This window comes from Platichthys flesus, chromosome 9, assembly GCF_949316205.1.
Source record: "Platichthys flesus chromosome 9, fPlaFle2.1, whole genome shotgun sequence".
NCBI lineage: Eukaryota > Metazoa > Chordata > Actinopteri > Pleuronectiformes > Pleuronectidae > Platichthys > Platichthys flesus.
This window is the reverse complement of record NC_084953.1, coordinates 26,490,480-26,506,098: the sequence shown is the minus strand read 5'-3', so window position 1 is coordinate 26,506,098 and position 15,619 is coordinate 26,490,480. Positions and strand designations below refer to the sequence as shown.

Here is a 15,619-nt window from a genome sequence, read left to right as displayed (position 1 = left end):
TCTCTGAAATACATTTCCCACGGGATTAATAAAGTATTCATCTATCTATCTAATCACATTAGGAGCACTAGTATACAAACGCATACACATTCATATGAGTTAGAGGACACTGAGACTAAAATACTGAGAAGGGGAAAACTTCCCTTTCAACAGGAAGAAACCGGCCCTCACCAGTTGGGATGCTTGTTATTTATAACATTATTACATCTATAACAGCATTATTGATATCTGGGATCTCTGACGAGGGTCTGGCTAGTGCTTGACAAGCTGATGCTGTCTTCACATACATACGCATTTGTGTGTGTGTGATTAAATGTAACCTATATTAATTTCATGCATACATGATAATACAATTGATAATAAACAAGTGACATTATAGAAACTGAAGTGAAGATAGTAATTTCACAAGTGCCCATCATGACAGCTTCTTATCGAACCAATATAGTTTATTTTGCCTAAATAAGATCAGTTGTGAGGAGGACAGGAGTGTGACCAGACAGAAAGAAACCAAGCAGATGCTTAGACTGGTGTTTTCTGTAAACACTGTGAAGAAGACACTCCGCCTTTGTCTTATGATGATACATAAGGACTGTGTATGAATAGCAGGAATGGGAAATTCAAAGGGCATCGTTCTTAAAAATAGTATTACTCACATACAGAATGTACAAAGAAGAGCAGTGCCATTTCCTTTATATCACGCATAACCAATGTGCAATTTGTGCTATAGAAATTTGACTTTTTCTATAATGTCAGGAATGGTAAAAAATGCTTTTTAAAATTCCCCAGAGGAGAGGGTGGTGTTTTCAAATCCCTTGTTTTATGCCACCATTAGTCCAAAGTAAAACAATATACAGTTTACTGAGGGAAGATCCACAAAGATCTCCAATTGCATTAATAAACAGTCATAAAAGGTTAAGTGGACAGGTTCAGCAGACAATGAGTTTAAATATAAAACATGTAATTTTAACTTGTTTTTAGTGAAAGATGGCAGCATCTCTGTTAAATTTTCTTTTATATTTATTGGAATGGCAATCACTGATAACAACTAGAATATCACCATCAAGACCCAAGCATAATTCCTTGGGAAATTAGGTGGTCAAAGGTAAGAGTTCAATGTAACTGTAACCTCTCAAAACATATATTTTGTCTTGTGAATGTTATATCCCAGTAAAACCTCTTAAGACCTGGAAATACATGTATGTTGAATGAAACGGCACTAGTTGTAATATAATTGAGTTTCCTCCAATAATTACTGACTGACAATTCTGTGTTTGGTTCAGATGAGTTGTATTAACTGCGCAGTGTAGAGAGAAGATTACAACAAGGAAGTAAAATTCTGTCTGATTGTCGGCAGAGTTAGTATTTTGTAATATTTTGCAATAGTATTGCATTTCTATTAAAGGCATTGCAATATGTTTCATTGGTTGACCAAATGTGGGCGTGACCCAGAGCAAGTCTCTAACCCATCTCCCAGGGTGGAGCAATAAATCTCTGCTCAGTAAGAGAGCTCTGTTGCAGAGATGCTATCTGGAGCTGTGGCTCAGACATTCAGCCTCTCATATGTGATTGCATTAAGTCATAACATGAAGTGTTTGAGTGCAAGTTTAACTGGTTTATCTCTTGTTCAAATAGGCTCCAGTGTGCAATGGGCCATGTATGCTAGCTTGAAACGAAAATGAAACCCAGTCGCAACCTCCTCCTGGGCCTGTGCTCCATGCTGGCTCTAGGATTCCTATACTACTCATCGGGGAGGATCAGCTTACAAGGCTGGGTCAACAAATCATGTGAGTTAGAAGTGGCCATGAATTCATGTACAAAATGACCTTAGTTAACTTGTTTCATTGAGAAGTGGGAAGTGCACTATCAGTGATATGATTCCATGACACAAGTGCCTAACACAGTAATTTTCTTTAAAAATAAAAATTGTCAAATAAACCTGTTTACGGTAATTTTATTTAATAGTAAATATTACTGTGAAACAAATTACAGTCTCAGTGATAAACACAGTACATAATAATATTTCATTCAAATGTTACATTTTACGGTAAAATACTGGCAGCTGTGGTTGCCAGAAATTCCCCGTAAAAAATACAGTACAAATTGCATTACACATTACACAAATACAGCGCCACTGTAAACCAAAAGACAGAAACTGTGCATTTACATATTCTCTTTGAAAAACTAATTTAAAAGATTCAATAACACATTTTCAAAGAAGTTTTGATGTTTTTGTTGATCTTGAAAAAACATGTGTGCACATATACATGAAGGACAATCCATGGTGGACTAAATAAACATTATGAAAAAATTGTCACTTGCCCTTGGTTAATTAGAAGTAATGATTCACTGAGTCCAGACCTGACTGAAGAGGGGGCTCAACATGGGATAGAGTGTCACACAGACACGTGTCCAAGATGTTGGAACTTGAAGTATGTGTTGTCACCAGTTGTGCTTGATGATTTACATGTTGTCCATCAGGTGTTCACTGTAGACTGGCACTATCCTCTCTGCCGAAAGAAAAACAACAAAGCCAAAGTTAGATTGATTCAGTACTTAAGCATGCTGCTTACATATAGACAACCGATAGACTCACAGCCACAAACAGAATTTTGACTACTCAGATTTAAAACAGCAGACAACTGGAAATATAGTTATATTTAACATGCAGCCATTATCTATACCACTTCTTACCTCTAATTAGGCTTGATAAGACTGGTGTCCTTGTCATCGAGTCCAGACTTGACAGCAGGTAGGACAGTCATTTACAGACATGATATGATGTTCAGGAAACTTTTGAGTAAGTCTTTTCATCAGCACTGTGGATGACAAACAAACAATAACAGTTTTATCAACACTAATAATGCAACAATTTGCATAGTATTTAAACAGTGGCTAAGTTTTTCTCACAACAAATACGAGAAACATTAAAGCTAACAAAGAAGGCCATAAATGGTCAAATCTACTGAAAAATAAAGCAGTAAAAGCAACAGAACCAAGGTGGTTTAACTAACCTGTTGAACATGAAATGGCAACTAGGACTGCCACTAACGTCAATTTTTCTATCGATTAATCTGTCGACTATTTTACCAATTAGTCGATTAATCTAAACGATAAATTTTCCTCCAAAAAAATGTAATTGAACATTTAATTCCATTTCCGAAGCGCCGCACCACGCAGCACCAAAGAAAGCCAGGAGCCTCCTATCCAACCCCCTGTTAAACCTTTTCTGCAGTTCACATGGGCTGCGATGCGCCTTGCGCCCTGCGCGGATGGTTTCGGCATCGAGTCTGTCGAGTTCGCTTAATAATGTGCGTGAGACAGTCTGTGTACTAATGTTGACATCTTTATTCGGGTCCCCACTTCCGTGTCGGAAACCCCACCCCCCACATTCATTGCCTCATCATATTGGTCCACAACATACCAACATAGGGGCTTCCTATTAGCTAACCCTACATGTCAATCAACCACAGTCTATTTTTTCCGCTTGCTGCAAGTGAATCGCGCCAGGAAACACACTGGGAAATGATCTTAAACGATATTAATGACATATTTTATATGATATAAATGATAAAATATGCGGTTTAAAATATTGATGTCGACGCATTTTCAGCGTCAAAGTCATCGAGGACGTCGACTAATCAATGCACCCCTAATGGCAACACTGTGCTTACAAAAGTAGATAAATGTAAGGTCTTCTTTTGTTAAATGTTCAGTTTGTAAAATGTAGGGATATCTAGTGGTAAAGTTGCGGAATACCCGTCATCTCACCCTCCCCTTCCAAACATGAAAGAGAACCTGTGGTAAACTTCACTTTTCACAAAAACTCAAAGGGCGTTAGTTTGTCCAGTCCGGGCTATTGTAAAAAAACATGGCTGCCTCTGAAGAGACTACCCACTCCCGATGTAAATATAAAGTATTTCAATATAAAATAGTCTAATATAAAGGGTACATTCTAGAGTAAAGAAAACAACAATTTGTACAACCACTTACCACTGTATAACAAATTCAGTAGCCCTCCACCTACTGTGAAGTATCTCAAAACCACTCAAACAAAGGCTTAGACGTTCCTCAGAGTTTTATTAAGTTGACTGGATTGACAGAATACCCTAAAAAACTGCTAATGGCAAAATATTTTTTTTAATGCTCTATCAACATGGACAAGTGGATTGGCTTGCTTTATGCAAATGTTTTATTTTATTGAAAAACAACATTGTCAAACAGGGCGCTACAAAATAAAATTATAAAGTGCACATATCAGTTAAACAAGGACTCAACCTATAGTGCAGTTAAACCATTGCTTAATATTTTCTTTTTTTCAAGTTTGCTGTGAACATAGCAGTCAGGCCTCTCAAACAGACAAGCAACAAAATAACAAACAAACAAAATACATAGGCAGGTGTTGGCCTACTTTGAAATAAATTAAACACTTTGTAGGGCTATTTGAGTCCTCCCCATATTTGTGGAAAATGTATGAAATAAGAAGTACCCTGTTTTTAAATAAATAAAAACATATAGCTGCAGCCTAGTAGCTTAAAATATATATTTTAGTTGGCGAAATATTCAAACAAAAAGCGAGAGCAGGTCAGACTGGAGGCGAACACAGATACTGAAGCTCGATAGAAACCAACTGCAGCTTCTGCTCTGATCAAGAAGCTGCTTCGCTGATCTCTGATCAGCTGAGACCAGAGTAACTGTGTTTTCACTCAGAGCAGTGAGTCACTGAGCACTGATCTCACTGTGTCTCTCTGAGCGAGTGCGCGGGGGCAGGGGGCGGGGCTACGGTGCGCTATCTGGAACCACACAGACACACACAAACACACCCGCCCGCTCCTTGTACTTCATGACGGCCTGATACGATGATGTTTAAAAAAAATTATTGTGACTTAGTCAACCACCAACATGCAAAAGCGTGTGTCACATGGCAAAAGCGTGAGAGTTGGCAGCTCTGCATTAATCTTGCGATAAAAAAATTAACGGCGTTAAAATGGGTTTGCGTTAACGCCGTTAATAACGCACTAATATATATAAATTCTAATAATATCTGAGAATCTTTTCAGAATCATATAATAAGCATGTCTTCCACACAAAGTATTTGACAAAACCAAAGAGCAGCCTGTACAAAACAAAGATAAACACTGTTTTTGCCTTGACCTTATTGTTCAAGTAATAATCAAGGAATTATTCATTCCAATAAAATGTGCAATACGCCAGTTTACATTACTTTAAAAGAAACAAACCAACCCAACTCCTTAAAACACAGTAGGAACCGTAACCTCTTGAAAGCTGCTTCTGGCATAAAAAAAAATCTAAAAGGACATGTAGGTATATTGCTCTTTCCTTGACAGTATAATAAGCCAGTTCACATACATTTTTATGAACCAAACCAACCATGCTTGTTCAAGCACTCAAACCGAGTGTAAACATTAAAAAATACTGTTTTTAACACTGGATAACAACTAAGGTACAGTAAAGTGCATAATGTTCAATACAGATACTGTAGCAGAACAGTTCAGTTGAAAAAGTCACTCTTTAACCTATCTCTCTCCCCTCATGATCAGACAGATCTGAAAGGAGGGGGAGGACTCTTGGGTTTACGGAAAGTTGCTTCTTGTTCTTCTTTGTTTCAACTTCCGGGCCCTTCTCTGGATTGATGAGGAAGAAACACCTTTTTGAACACAATAATTCATAATCAACCACTATATACTGATTTGTTCTAAATCATGAAAATGCGGTATATTTCTTTTACTTTTGAAGGAACCCAAGTGTAGAGGCCAGATCCACTGGATAGTGTATGTTGAGACAATAGTAGCTTCCAAACATCAATTAGATGCCAGTTATGAAGGTCGGGATTTGGTCGTTCACAACTCTATGGTCTTCAACGTAGTGGAAGAGGTTTTCCTCTTTTTCACCAAAATAGGCTAGAAGGAGGAGCACCACATCCTTCACATCTTCTGAGCATCCCATTAACTGTCCTCTAATGATTTCCAGCTTTGTGACCGCCACCAAAACCCACTTGGACTTGCCAGCACAAATGGTTCTCATGAAGTCCAGAAGCAGTTTTCCCTTCTTTTCTAAAATACAGATAAAAACCTCTCTCAATGACACGCCAGTGAGCTCTTGAAAGTGAACTGTCATGCAAATTTCAAGAAATAAATACGGCCACTCCTCCGAAAGAGAATGCAGATCTTTTCCGTCGTTTACATATTTACGTTGGGAGTAGTAGGTGCACTTCATAAGAGTTTCTACCAGCGCTTGGCTGAAGTTCGTCTGTTCACTGAGCACCTTCATTTTGTCCTTCTTCTCCTGTAGGCTCTTTGGTGTCTCACTCACTGGCATGAATTTCACGTCCCACTTTATGCAGCCTTAAATGTCCTGAGTTGCCTTTTGTTCAGCTGGGATTTCCTCTGTGTCGTACTCATCTGACCCCTGTTTACGCTTCCTTAACCTGATGAGAAACGCTTTACATTTTCAATGCGGGCTTGGAATTGTTGACCATTGAGTGATAACCTGCTCCCACCACATCACCTTTGTTTATATCTTGCAGTGATCGTTGATATTTGGCAACCATTTTCTTGGCAACTTCTGTTGACGCTTGTTTACTTGGAGAAGCACAGACCATCATCATTTCAGAGACAACAATACGGACCATTTCTCTCCGTAACCGTGGGCTTGGCCTCTTCTCCCTCATCAGACACTGCATCAGAGCTTCAAGAAACTTCTCCCATGGAATTGGGAAGCTGTCAACACAATCAGCAACTGTAAATGAGTGACTGGGTGAGGGGGAAGGCGAGAGTCAGGAGCGTGATGAGGAAGCTGGAGAGGTCAACACTGGCTCGTTGCAGAATTCAGTGCTCTGTCCTGTAAAACCCAACTAATTACAATAACAACATGTATAGAATGATCTTTTCTCTACTAAAAACATTTTGGAACTAGGGCTACGTTGTAGCACTGGCGGGCCCGAGCATCCGCACGTTGAAGCCTGTTGCGGTCGGTGGAGAGAGCGATCGATGACTAAGGGCATGTCTCCGCGTTGCATCCATTTTGCGCTCTGCGGCAGTAGGTCTGCCAGTAGGTGGCGCCATCACTATTATTACACACAGACATATAGATCTGTTATAGCGTGAGCAATTTTGTGTCAATTGGACAATTTTACCACAACGTAATTTTCACACTGATTAGTAGGTGGCGCTATGACCCTGAACTAATATTTATATGTGGAGCTGTTCAGATCAGTATTGTGATTATAGGTCAGTAGTTTGGAGCCGGTTGGATAATGCAGAGTGGATTAACAAAGTACTTCCTGTTTCCTGGCGAATCAGTAGGTGGCGCTATTACACTGAGGAAATATTGACACACAGAGCTGTTCAGGCTTGTACTATTATCATGTGACAGAAGTGTGGTAGTAATAGGACAATGCACAGTGGACTTATGAAAACATTGCCTCGTCTGGCGAAGGATGATCCTTCGCCAAACATCAATGTTTACATGGTTTGAGGAAATGTCACAATTCTGACCTTGATCCAATGACTTGACTGAGGTCATTTGAGCTGTATATCGTAAAGCAGCCAGGAGCAGTTCATCAAAATATAAAACATGTCACTTCCTTTAGCCACCAGGGGGCGCTGTGAATTCAAATCATGATATCTGTGTAGATGTCATCAGGCCGGGACTCTTGTCTTACATGTCTAGTTTGGACTCGATTGGACCATGTATGTTCGAGATGCAGATGCTCGTGTTTTGATGGCGTTTAATCAAACTTTGACGTCACGCCACGGTCACACGGTGTGACGGAAAAAAAATCCCTTAGTCACTTTTTTCTTAATCTTGTTTTGATGACACTCATCTGAATTTGAAGTTGATCAGATGAAAGCTCTACGACAAGTTCATCAAAGAAAAAATGTGGAATATGGCTAAACTGGCCACTAAATTCAAAATGATGGGCTTCCTGTTTGGTCTAGCATATCTATCCAAGAGACTTATTTGTTTGTTATAAAAAGACACATGCCCAAAACGATTTTTGTACATGTCGGCCAATCGTAGTGTCGGGGCTGCCCATTAGGGGGCGCTAGTCAGTTGTTTTGCCACGCCCATTCCTTAAAACCATTTGAATATCTTCAGGGGGGGGGATTTTGCTAAACACATGTAGTTTGAGTGAGATAGAACCATTAACACTGAAGTTACAGCAATTTCGTGTTTCACGGTGAGTTGATGAACTTTGATGCCCCGCCATTAATATGGCGTTTGACGAAAAGTTTGTTATCTTATGCCTTCATTATCAATGTCTTGAGACCCATTTGATAAAGTTTGACATGGTTGAGGTCAATGGATGAGGAGAAATACATCCAAGTGTAAGACATGCAAAAAAAAAGACATTTCCTGTTGCCACCAGGGGGTGCTGTGATTTCAAGTCATGATTTCTGTGTAGATGTCATCAGGCCAGGACTCTTGTCTTACATGTCTAGTTTGGACTGGATTGGACCATGTATGTTTGAGTTACAGATGCTCGTTTTTTGATGGCGTTTAATCAAATTTTGACGCCACGCCACGGTCACACGGTGTGACGAAAAAAAATTCCCTTGATCATTTTTTTCTCAATGTTGTTGTGATGACACTCATCTGAATTTGAAGTTGATCAGATGAAAGCTCTACGACAAGTACATAAAACAAAAAAAGTGGAATATGGCTTAAATGGACAATAAATTCAAAATGGCAGACCTCCTGTTGTTTTTTTCATATTGCTCCTTGAGACTTTTTTTCATGACTGGTCACGATACACCTCTGTCCCGATTTTGGTGAAGATCGAAGAAGGGGAAACCTAGGGGCTGGTTCAAGGGGGCGCTGTTGAGCCATTTTGCCACGCCCAATTCAAATTACTCCAGAATATTAAAATATCCGCAGACCTTGAATTTCCTGCAAAGTTTCACAACTTTTTGAGCATGTCTAGACCCTGAAAAAGCCCCCCAAAGGGAAATAATAATAACTAGGGCTACGTTGTAGCACTAACGGGCCCGAGCACAGGCAATTTCAAGTCTGTTGCGGTCGGGGAAGAGAGAACGTTCGATGACCAAGCGAACGTCTCCACATTGCCTGCGTTTGCCCTGTGCGGCAAGGAAGATCGCTCCACTTCTTCTGGCCAGCCGCTGGTGCTGAACTAGAGGTAAGTAACCTTGAAACTATCCAACATAACATATTGCTTTATCTATCATCATATGCTTACATGCCTCAAGTTTTTTGTAATATGTAATTGTTATAAAAGTTACCGTTTATTTATCACGTCTAATGAACAGATTGAAGCAAGATAACTCGACAGTCTTGTTTTGGTTGTGACATTATTTTTTTTAATGAGTTACTATCAATACGCTACACGTGTACGTTTCATGTGATAGTAACTGTTTCACCAATATTCTGATACAGGATGGTATATCCGCCATTACTATTTTCACATCGTTTATTTAGTCTGTCATGGAGTTGTAGAGTGAATTAGACAGTAGTGATAACATTATAATGTCCACACATCAGTGCTGTAAACACTTCTCCAATTAATTATATAATTATGTTTTCACACTGAGGGAAGTGGAGAGACTTGATGTGGACTGTTATCAACAGCTCTGTGGGAGATCATCACCTTGAATATTACAGATGAGGTAGAAAGACATTTTATCTATGTGTACAATGTTGTATTTCTTTGTCACGTTTTATCAAAAGCGATTTAAAGTATGTGCATTTAACCATTAGGATACAAACCCAGACCCTAGTACATCGGTTCTAGCTGAAATAAGTAGTGCTTCATAAACAACACAAAACATTCATAACAGTACGCTTCTGCTCCTCATTAATGCAGCTCCTGATGTCCCCAGCAGCAACATGGTGGAGATCTGCAGCTTCATGCTGGTCAACTGGAAGACAACTGATTAAGATTAAAAGATTAAGATTAAAATCCATGTATTCATCCAAAACACATGCACAGACATGCAAAGGCACACTCATGCAGGTAGGGACATTTAATCGCTGCTTTTTACCCATCTGGTGCAGGACACACAGAGCAGTGAGCGACCATGTACGGCACTCGGGGGAGCAGATGTTGGGGGAGTGAGGTGCCTTGCTCATGGGCACTAGAGAGGGTAGGGAGACTCTTGGATTTTTGGACAGATCAATCCAGGTGCGACTTTTGTTGTCTCTCCATGGAGTCGAACCAAAGACGAACCAGAGACCTTCTCTGCCCATAGTCCAAGTTTCTGCCACTCGACCACCGCCTCTCCTCATGCATCATCAAACTAGTAATCTACACATCACTCCATGCGTTGCTCCCTTAACTACAGATGGCCTGCGAATGTCATGGAGTTTTACAGTGAATTAGACAGTTTAGGTATGATTTTAATCTCCACACATCAGTGTTGTAAACAGTTCTCAAATTAATTATAGAATTATGTTTTCACACTGAGAGAAGTGGAAAGACTTGATTTGGACTGTTATCAATAGGTCTGTGGGAGATTATCACCTTGAATAGTACTGATGAGGTAGAAAGACATTTTATGTATTTGTACAATGTTGTATTTCTTTCAGCACTTTTATCAGAAGGGACTTAAAATATGTACATTTCACCATGAGGATATAAACCAAGACCACAGTACAACAGTTCTATCTGAAATCTGTTGTGCTTTATACACAACACAAAACATTCTTTAACAGTGCGTTTTTTCTCTTCATAGATGAAGAACTGCAGCACCTGATGTCCTCAGCAGCAACATGGTGGAGATCTGATTTGATACACTTTAGATAAGAACCCAGTGTTTTATATTTCTGCTTTGCCATAAGAGACAGAACATGGTCATCACAGCTGTGTCCTTCAGGCTCGTCTGTCCCTAATAAAATGATAGGAAACATGAAAGTGATCGTCATTATTGTAGAGGAAGAGTTACATATGAACAAAGTGTGTAATCTTATTTTCTGTGGATATTCAACTGTGTATTTGAATATGCTTTTGGATTAAAACGTGCACTACCATGACAATGAATGTTTTTAATGGAGCTATTTCACATTAAAAGTATTGCATTATAATTTAATACATTATGTATTATGTGCAATACTTTGATTGTTTTTAAGTAATGAAATCAGGTCTGTACCTGGAGTCAGTGTTCAGTCTGGTTGGATTCAAGTTGTGTGTCAAGTTGGACCTTCTAGAGGAACATGAAACCAATACACAGATATGTAAAGTCATACATGGGCCAGGTTAAGTAATTAACAGACTTTTAAATGGTAAAAATAAAATATTAGTTCAAAGTTAATCAGAGCATAATCATTTCAGATTAGGAAATAGGTAGTGCATATAAACCCACAACTCTGTATGACACTGTCTGTTCTAGTAAAGTTACAAGGCTATGACTTACTCATATTTAACAAAAGAATTCAGTGAAGTCTGTCTGAGATTAACGATTTAAATACTGAAGGTGGGAGACACGGTTATTTTTCACTGTAACACGTGACAGGACATCAACACCGTGACTCTGAATAAAGAGCCTTAAAAGACGTAGTGCTCCTTTGAACAGCTGCTCTTACAATGTGTAGCAAGTGCTAAATCTCCATTAGTATAATAGTAACAAAAATCACCCTTTACATAATTGAACATATATTTTCCATGTGAACCCCTTTAACACAGTTCAATTCAGGAGCAAAATATAATTTATACAGTATTTATTAGAGCTAGTATTAGTAAACAGATCAAACAAATGCAGTACAACACATCACACATCCACAGTGTCTCTTTTGCTTATCATCACAGTCAGTCAGAAGTGTCCGTTTAACTTACGTAGCAGTTGAGAGATGCTTCGTTGGAGGTAGCAGGAGCTAGCTCATAGCCAGTTCTGCTGTTGAGAGCGGCAGAGTTCACACAGGAAAAGACACGACGGACGGGGGAAAAAAGCTTTGAGTCCCACACTCTAACCTGCTGAGCGAACAACGTCCACAGTGACTCCGCCGCCGTCCTCTCATCCAGACTCGCCAACCGTTCTCCGGTTCTTCGTGATACACAGCTCCGCAGCTTGTGACGACGTAACTCATGAGGCGTTCACTTGCAGCTGTGTTAAATGCAGCTTCGTTTGTCATGGCGAGTTGAAGAAGTCTGCTGCAAAGCTATGAATAATCCGCATGATGAAAACTCACAGCAATGTTATGCCTACATTATCAATATATTGAGACCCATGTGACACAGTTTGACATGGTTTAGCAAAGTGAATGAGGAGAAATACATCCAAGTGTGAGACGTAACAAACCGAAAGCGGTCTCATGCTGCGTTCAGGGTAACTCTGTTAAAATGGGTTTCATAGGTCATGATGAGCTGATGAACTTTGATGCCACGCCATTAACAATCTGCATGATGAAAAGTCACAATAATGTTATGCCTACATTATCAATATCTTGAGACCAATTTGACACAGTTTGACATGGTTTAGTAAAGTGGCTGGAGGGAAATACATCAAAGAGTAAGATGACCAAAACAAGACATTTCCTGATGCCACCAGGGGGCGCTTTCCTTTTAAGTCATGATTTCTAGGTAGATGTCTTCCGGTCGCGACTCTTGTCTTATATGTGTAGTTTGGAGTCGATTGGACAAAATATGTCTAAGTTACAGAAGCTCGCTTATATTGGCGTTTAGTCGAACTTTGAGACCTCACCACGGTCACACGGTATGATGAAAAGTTTAAATTCTAATAACTTTAGATCTTCATCTTGTTTTGTAGAGTCTCATCTAATTTTTAAGTTGATCTGATGAAAGCTGTCTGAGTAGTACATAAAAACATAACACGTACCAAAATAAGACATTTCGCGTTACCACCAGGGGGCGCTGTGATTGTAAGTCACAATTTCTGCACCCATGTCTTCTGGTGGCGACTCTTGTCGAATGTGTCTAGTTTGGACTCAATTGGACAAAATATGTCTGAAATATGGAAGCTTGTGTTTTGATGGCGTTTCATCAAACTTTAACGCCACACCACGGTCAGACGGTTTTGCTAAAACGTAATCCTTCAATAACTTTAGATCTCCAATTTGTTGTGATGACGATCGTCTAAATTTGAAGTTGATCTGATGAAAGCTGTACGACAAGTACATCAAAGAAAAAATATGGAATATGACCAAAATGGCCACTAAAGTCAAACTGGCGGGCTTCCTGTTGCGTTATTCATAATGCACTGATGGACTTTTTTGTGCATCTAGTCATGATACACAATAATCTTTGTTTTTTTTGAGGATCGGTGAATGCTAAATGAGGGGCTTTTCCGTAGGTGGCGCTCTTGAGCCATTTTGCCACGCCCTTTTCAAAATACTCCAGAATACGTAATTTTACGCCGCCTTCGAATTTACTGCAAACTCCTACAACTTTTTGAGCACATTAAAGCCCTCAAAAAGCCAATTCATTTAAGCTAAGAAAAATAATAATAATAATAATAATAATAATCATTTCAATTTCAATAGGGCCTCCCACCGATTTCGGTGCTCGGGCCCTAACTAGGGCTACGTTGTAGCACTTGCGGGCCCGAGCACCCGCACGTTGAAGCCTGTTGCGGTCGGTGGAGAGAGCGATCGATGACCAAGCGCACATCATCGATCGAGCATGCACTTCTCCACGTTGCATGCGTTTTGCGCTCTGCGGCAGTAGGTTTGCCAGTAGGTGGCGCCATCACTATTATTACGCACAGACATATATATCTGTTCATGTAGGCGCTCTGATGTAGCGTGAGCAATTTTGTGTCAATTGGACAATGTTAACACAACTTAATTTTCACACTGATCAGTAGGTGGCGCTATGACCCTGAACTAATATTTATATGTGGAGCTGTTCAGATCAGTATTGTGATCATAGGTCAGTAGTTTGGAGCCGGTTGGATAATGCAGAGTGGATTAACAAAGTACTTCCTGTTTCCTGGCGAATCAGTAGGTGGCGCTATGACACTGAGGAAATATTGACACATAGAGCTGTTCAGGCTTGGACTCTGACCATGTGACAGAAGTTTTGTAGTGATAGGACAATGCACAGTGAAGTTATGATAACATCTTGTCCTTTGGCGAAGGAAAATCCTTCGCCGCACATCAATGTTTACACGGTTTGAGGAAACGTCACAATTCTGACCATGATCTAATGACTTGACTGATCTGATTTGAGCTGTATATTGTAAATCAGCCAGGAGCAGTTCATCAAAGTATAAAACATGTCACTTCCTGTAGCCACCAGGGGGCGCTGTAATTTCAAGTCATAATTTCTGTGTAGATGTCATCAGGATGGCACCCTTGTCTTACATGTCTAGTTTGGACTCGATTGGACAATGTATGTCCGAGATACAGAACCTCGTGTTTTGATGGCGTTTAATCAAACTCAAGACGCCACGCCACGGTCACACGGTGTGACGAAAGGTCAATCTCTTAATCACTTTTTATCTCCATCTTGTTGTGATGGCACTGATCTTAATTTGAAGTTAATCTGATGAAAGCCCTGGGACAAGTGCATCAAGTAAAAATGTGGAATATGGAAAAAAAATGGCCACTTAATCCAAAATGGCGGCCTCCCTGTTTGGTCAAGCATACCTATCCAAGATATTTTTTTGTTTGTTATGAAACGACACATGTCCCGATAGATTTGTATAAATGTCGGCCATCGTAGTGCCGGGGTTGCCCTATAGGGGGCGCTGGTCAGTTTTTTTGCCACGCCCATTTCTTAAAACCATATGAATATCTTCAGGGGGGGGCTGTTGTTACACACATGTAGTTTGAGAGAGATAGAATCATGAACACTGAAGTTACAGCAATTTCGTGTTTCACGGCGAGTTGATGAACTTTAATGCCACGCCATTCATATGGCGTTTGACGAAAAGTCACGGTAATCTTATGTCTTCATTGTCAATGTCTTGGGACCCATTTGATACAGTTTGACATGGTTGAGGTCAGTGGATGAGGAGAAATTCATCCAAGTGTAAGACAAGCAAAAAACAAGACATTTCCTGTTGCCACCAGGGGGCGCTGCGGTTTTAAGTCATCATTTATGCATAGATGTCATCAGGCGGGGACTATTGTCTTACATGTCTAGTTTGGACTTGATTGGAACATGTATGTCCGAGATACAGATGCCCGTGTTTTGATGGCGTGTAACCTATTTTTAACGCCATGCCACGGTCACACGGTGTGATAAAAAAAAAATCCCTCAATCAGTTTTTATCTCCATCTTGTTGTGATGACACTCATCTGAATTTGAAGTTGATCTGATGAAAGCCCTGGGACAAGTACGTAAAAGTAAAAATGTGGGATATTGCCAAAATGGCCACTAAAAGCAAAATGGCGGACTTCCTGTTGCGTTTTTCATAATGCTCCATGAGACTTTTTTTCATGACTGGTCACGATACACCTATATCCAGATTTTGATGAAAATCCGTTATGTGGAAACCTAGGGGCTGGTTCCAGGGGGCGCTGTAGAGCCATTTTGCCACGCCCAATTCCAATTACTCCAGAATACTAAAATATCCGCAGACCTTGAATTTCCTGCAAAGTTTCATAACTTTTTGAGCATGTCTAGACCCTGAAAAAGCCCCCCAAAGGGAAATAATAATAATAATAATAATAATAATAAAAATCC

At 39.9% G+C, this 15,619-nt stretch overlaps 1 protein-coding gene and 1 long non-coding RNA gene across 6 annotated transcripts in view; one reads left to right on the top strand and one right to left on the bottom strand.

The window, feature by feature from the left end:
* The window catches only part of LOC133960548 (uncharacterized), a 383,773-nt gene that overhangs the window by 127,564 nt on the left and 240,590 nt on the right, over nt 1-15,619 (bottom strand). The gene's annotated exons all lie outside the window — the stretch shown is intronic.
* st3gal3a (ST3 beta-galactoside alpha-2,3-sialyltransferase 3a) overlaps nt 1-15,619 on the top strand; it is a 90,838-nt gene that overhangs the window by 1,034 nt on the left and 74,185 nt on the right. For 4 of the 5 annotated variants that reach the window (XR_009921960.1, XR_009921959.1, XM_062395995.1 and 1 more), the window contains exon 2: nt 1,633-1,784. Coding sequence is in view for 2 of the 5 variants with exons in the window: in XM_062395995.1 (XP_062251979.1) it covers nt 1,676-1,784 (109 nt within the window). In the remaining 3 variants the exon portion in view is untranslated. Of the gene's footprint in view, nt 1-1,632; nt 1,785-15,619 lie in introns of those variants that run through there. The other variant, XR_009921961.1, reaches the window with a different exon arrangement.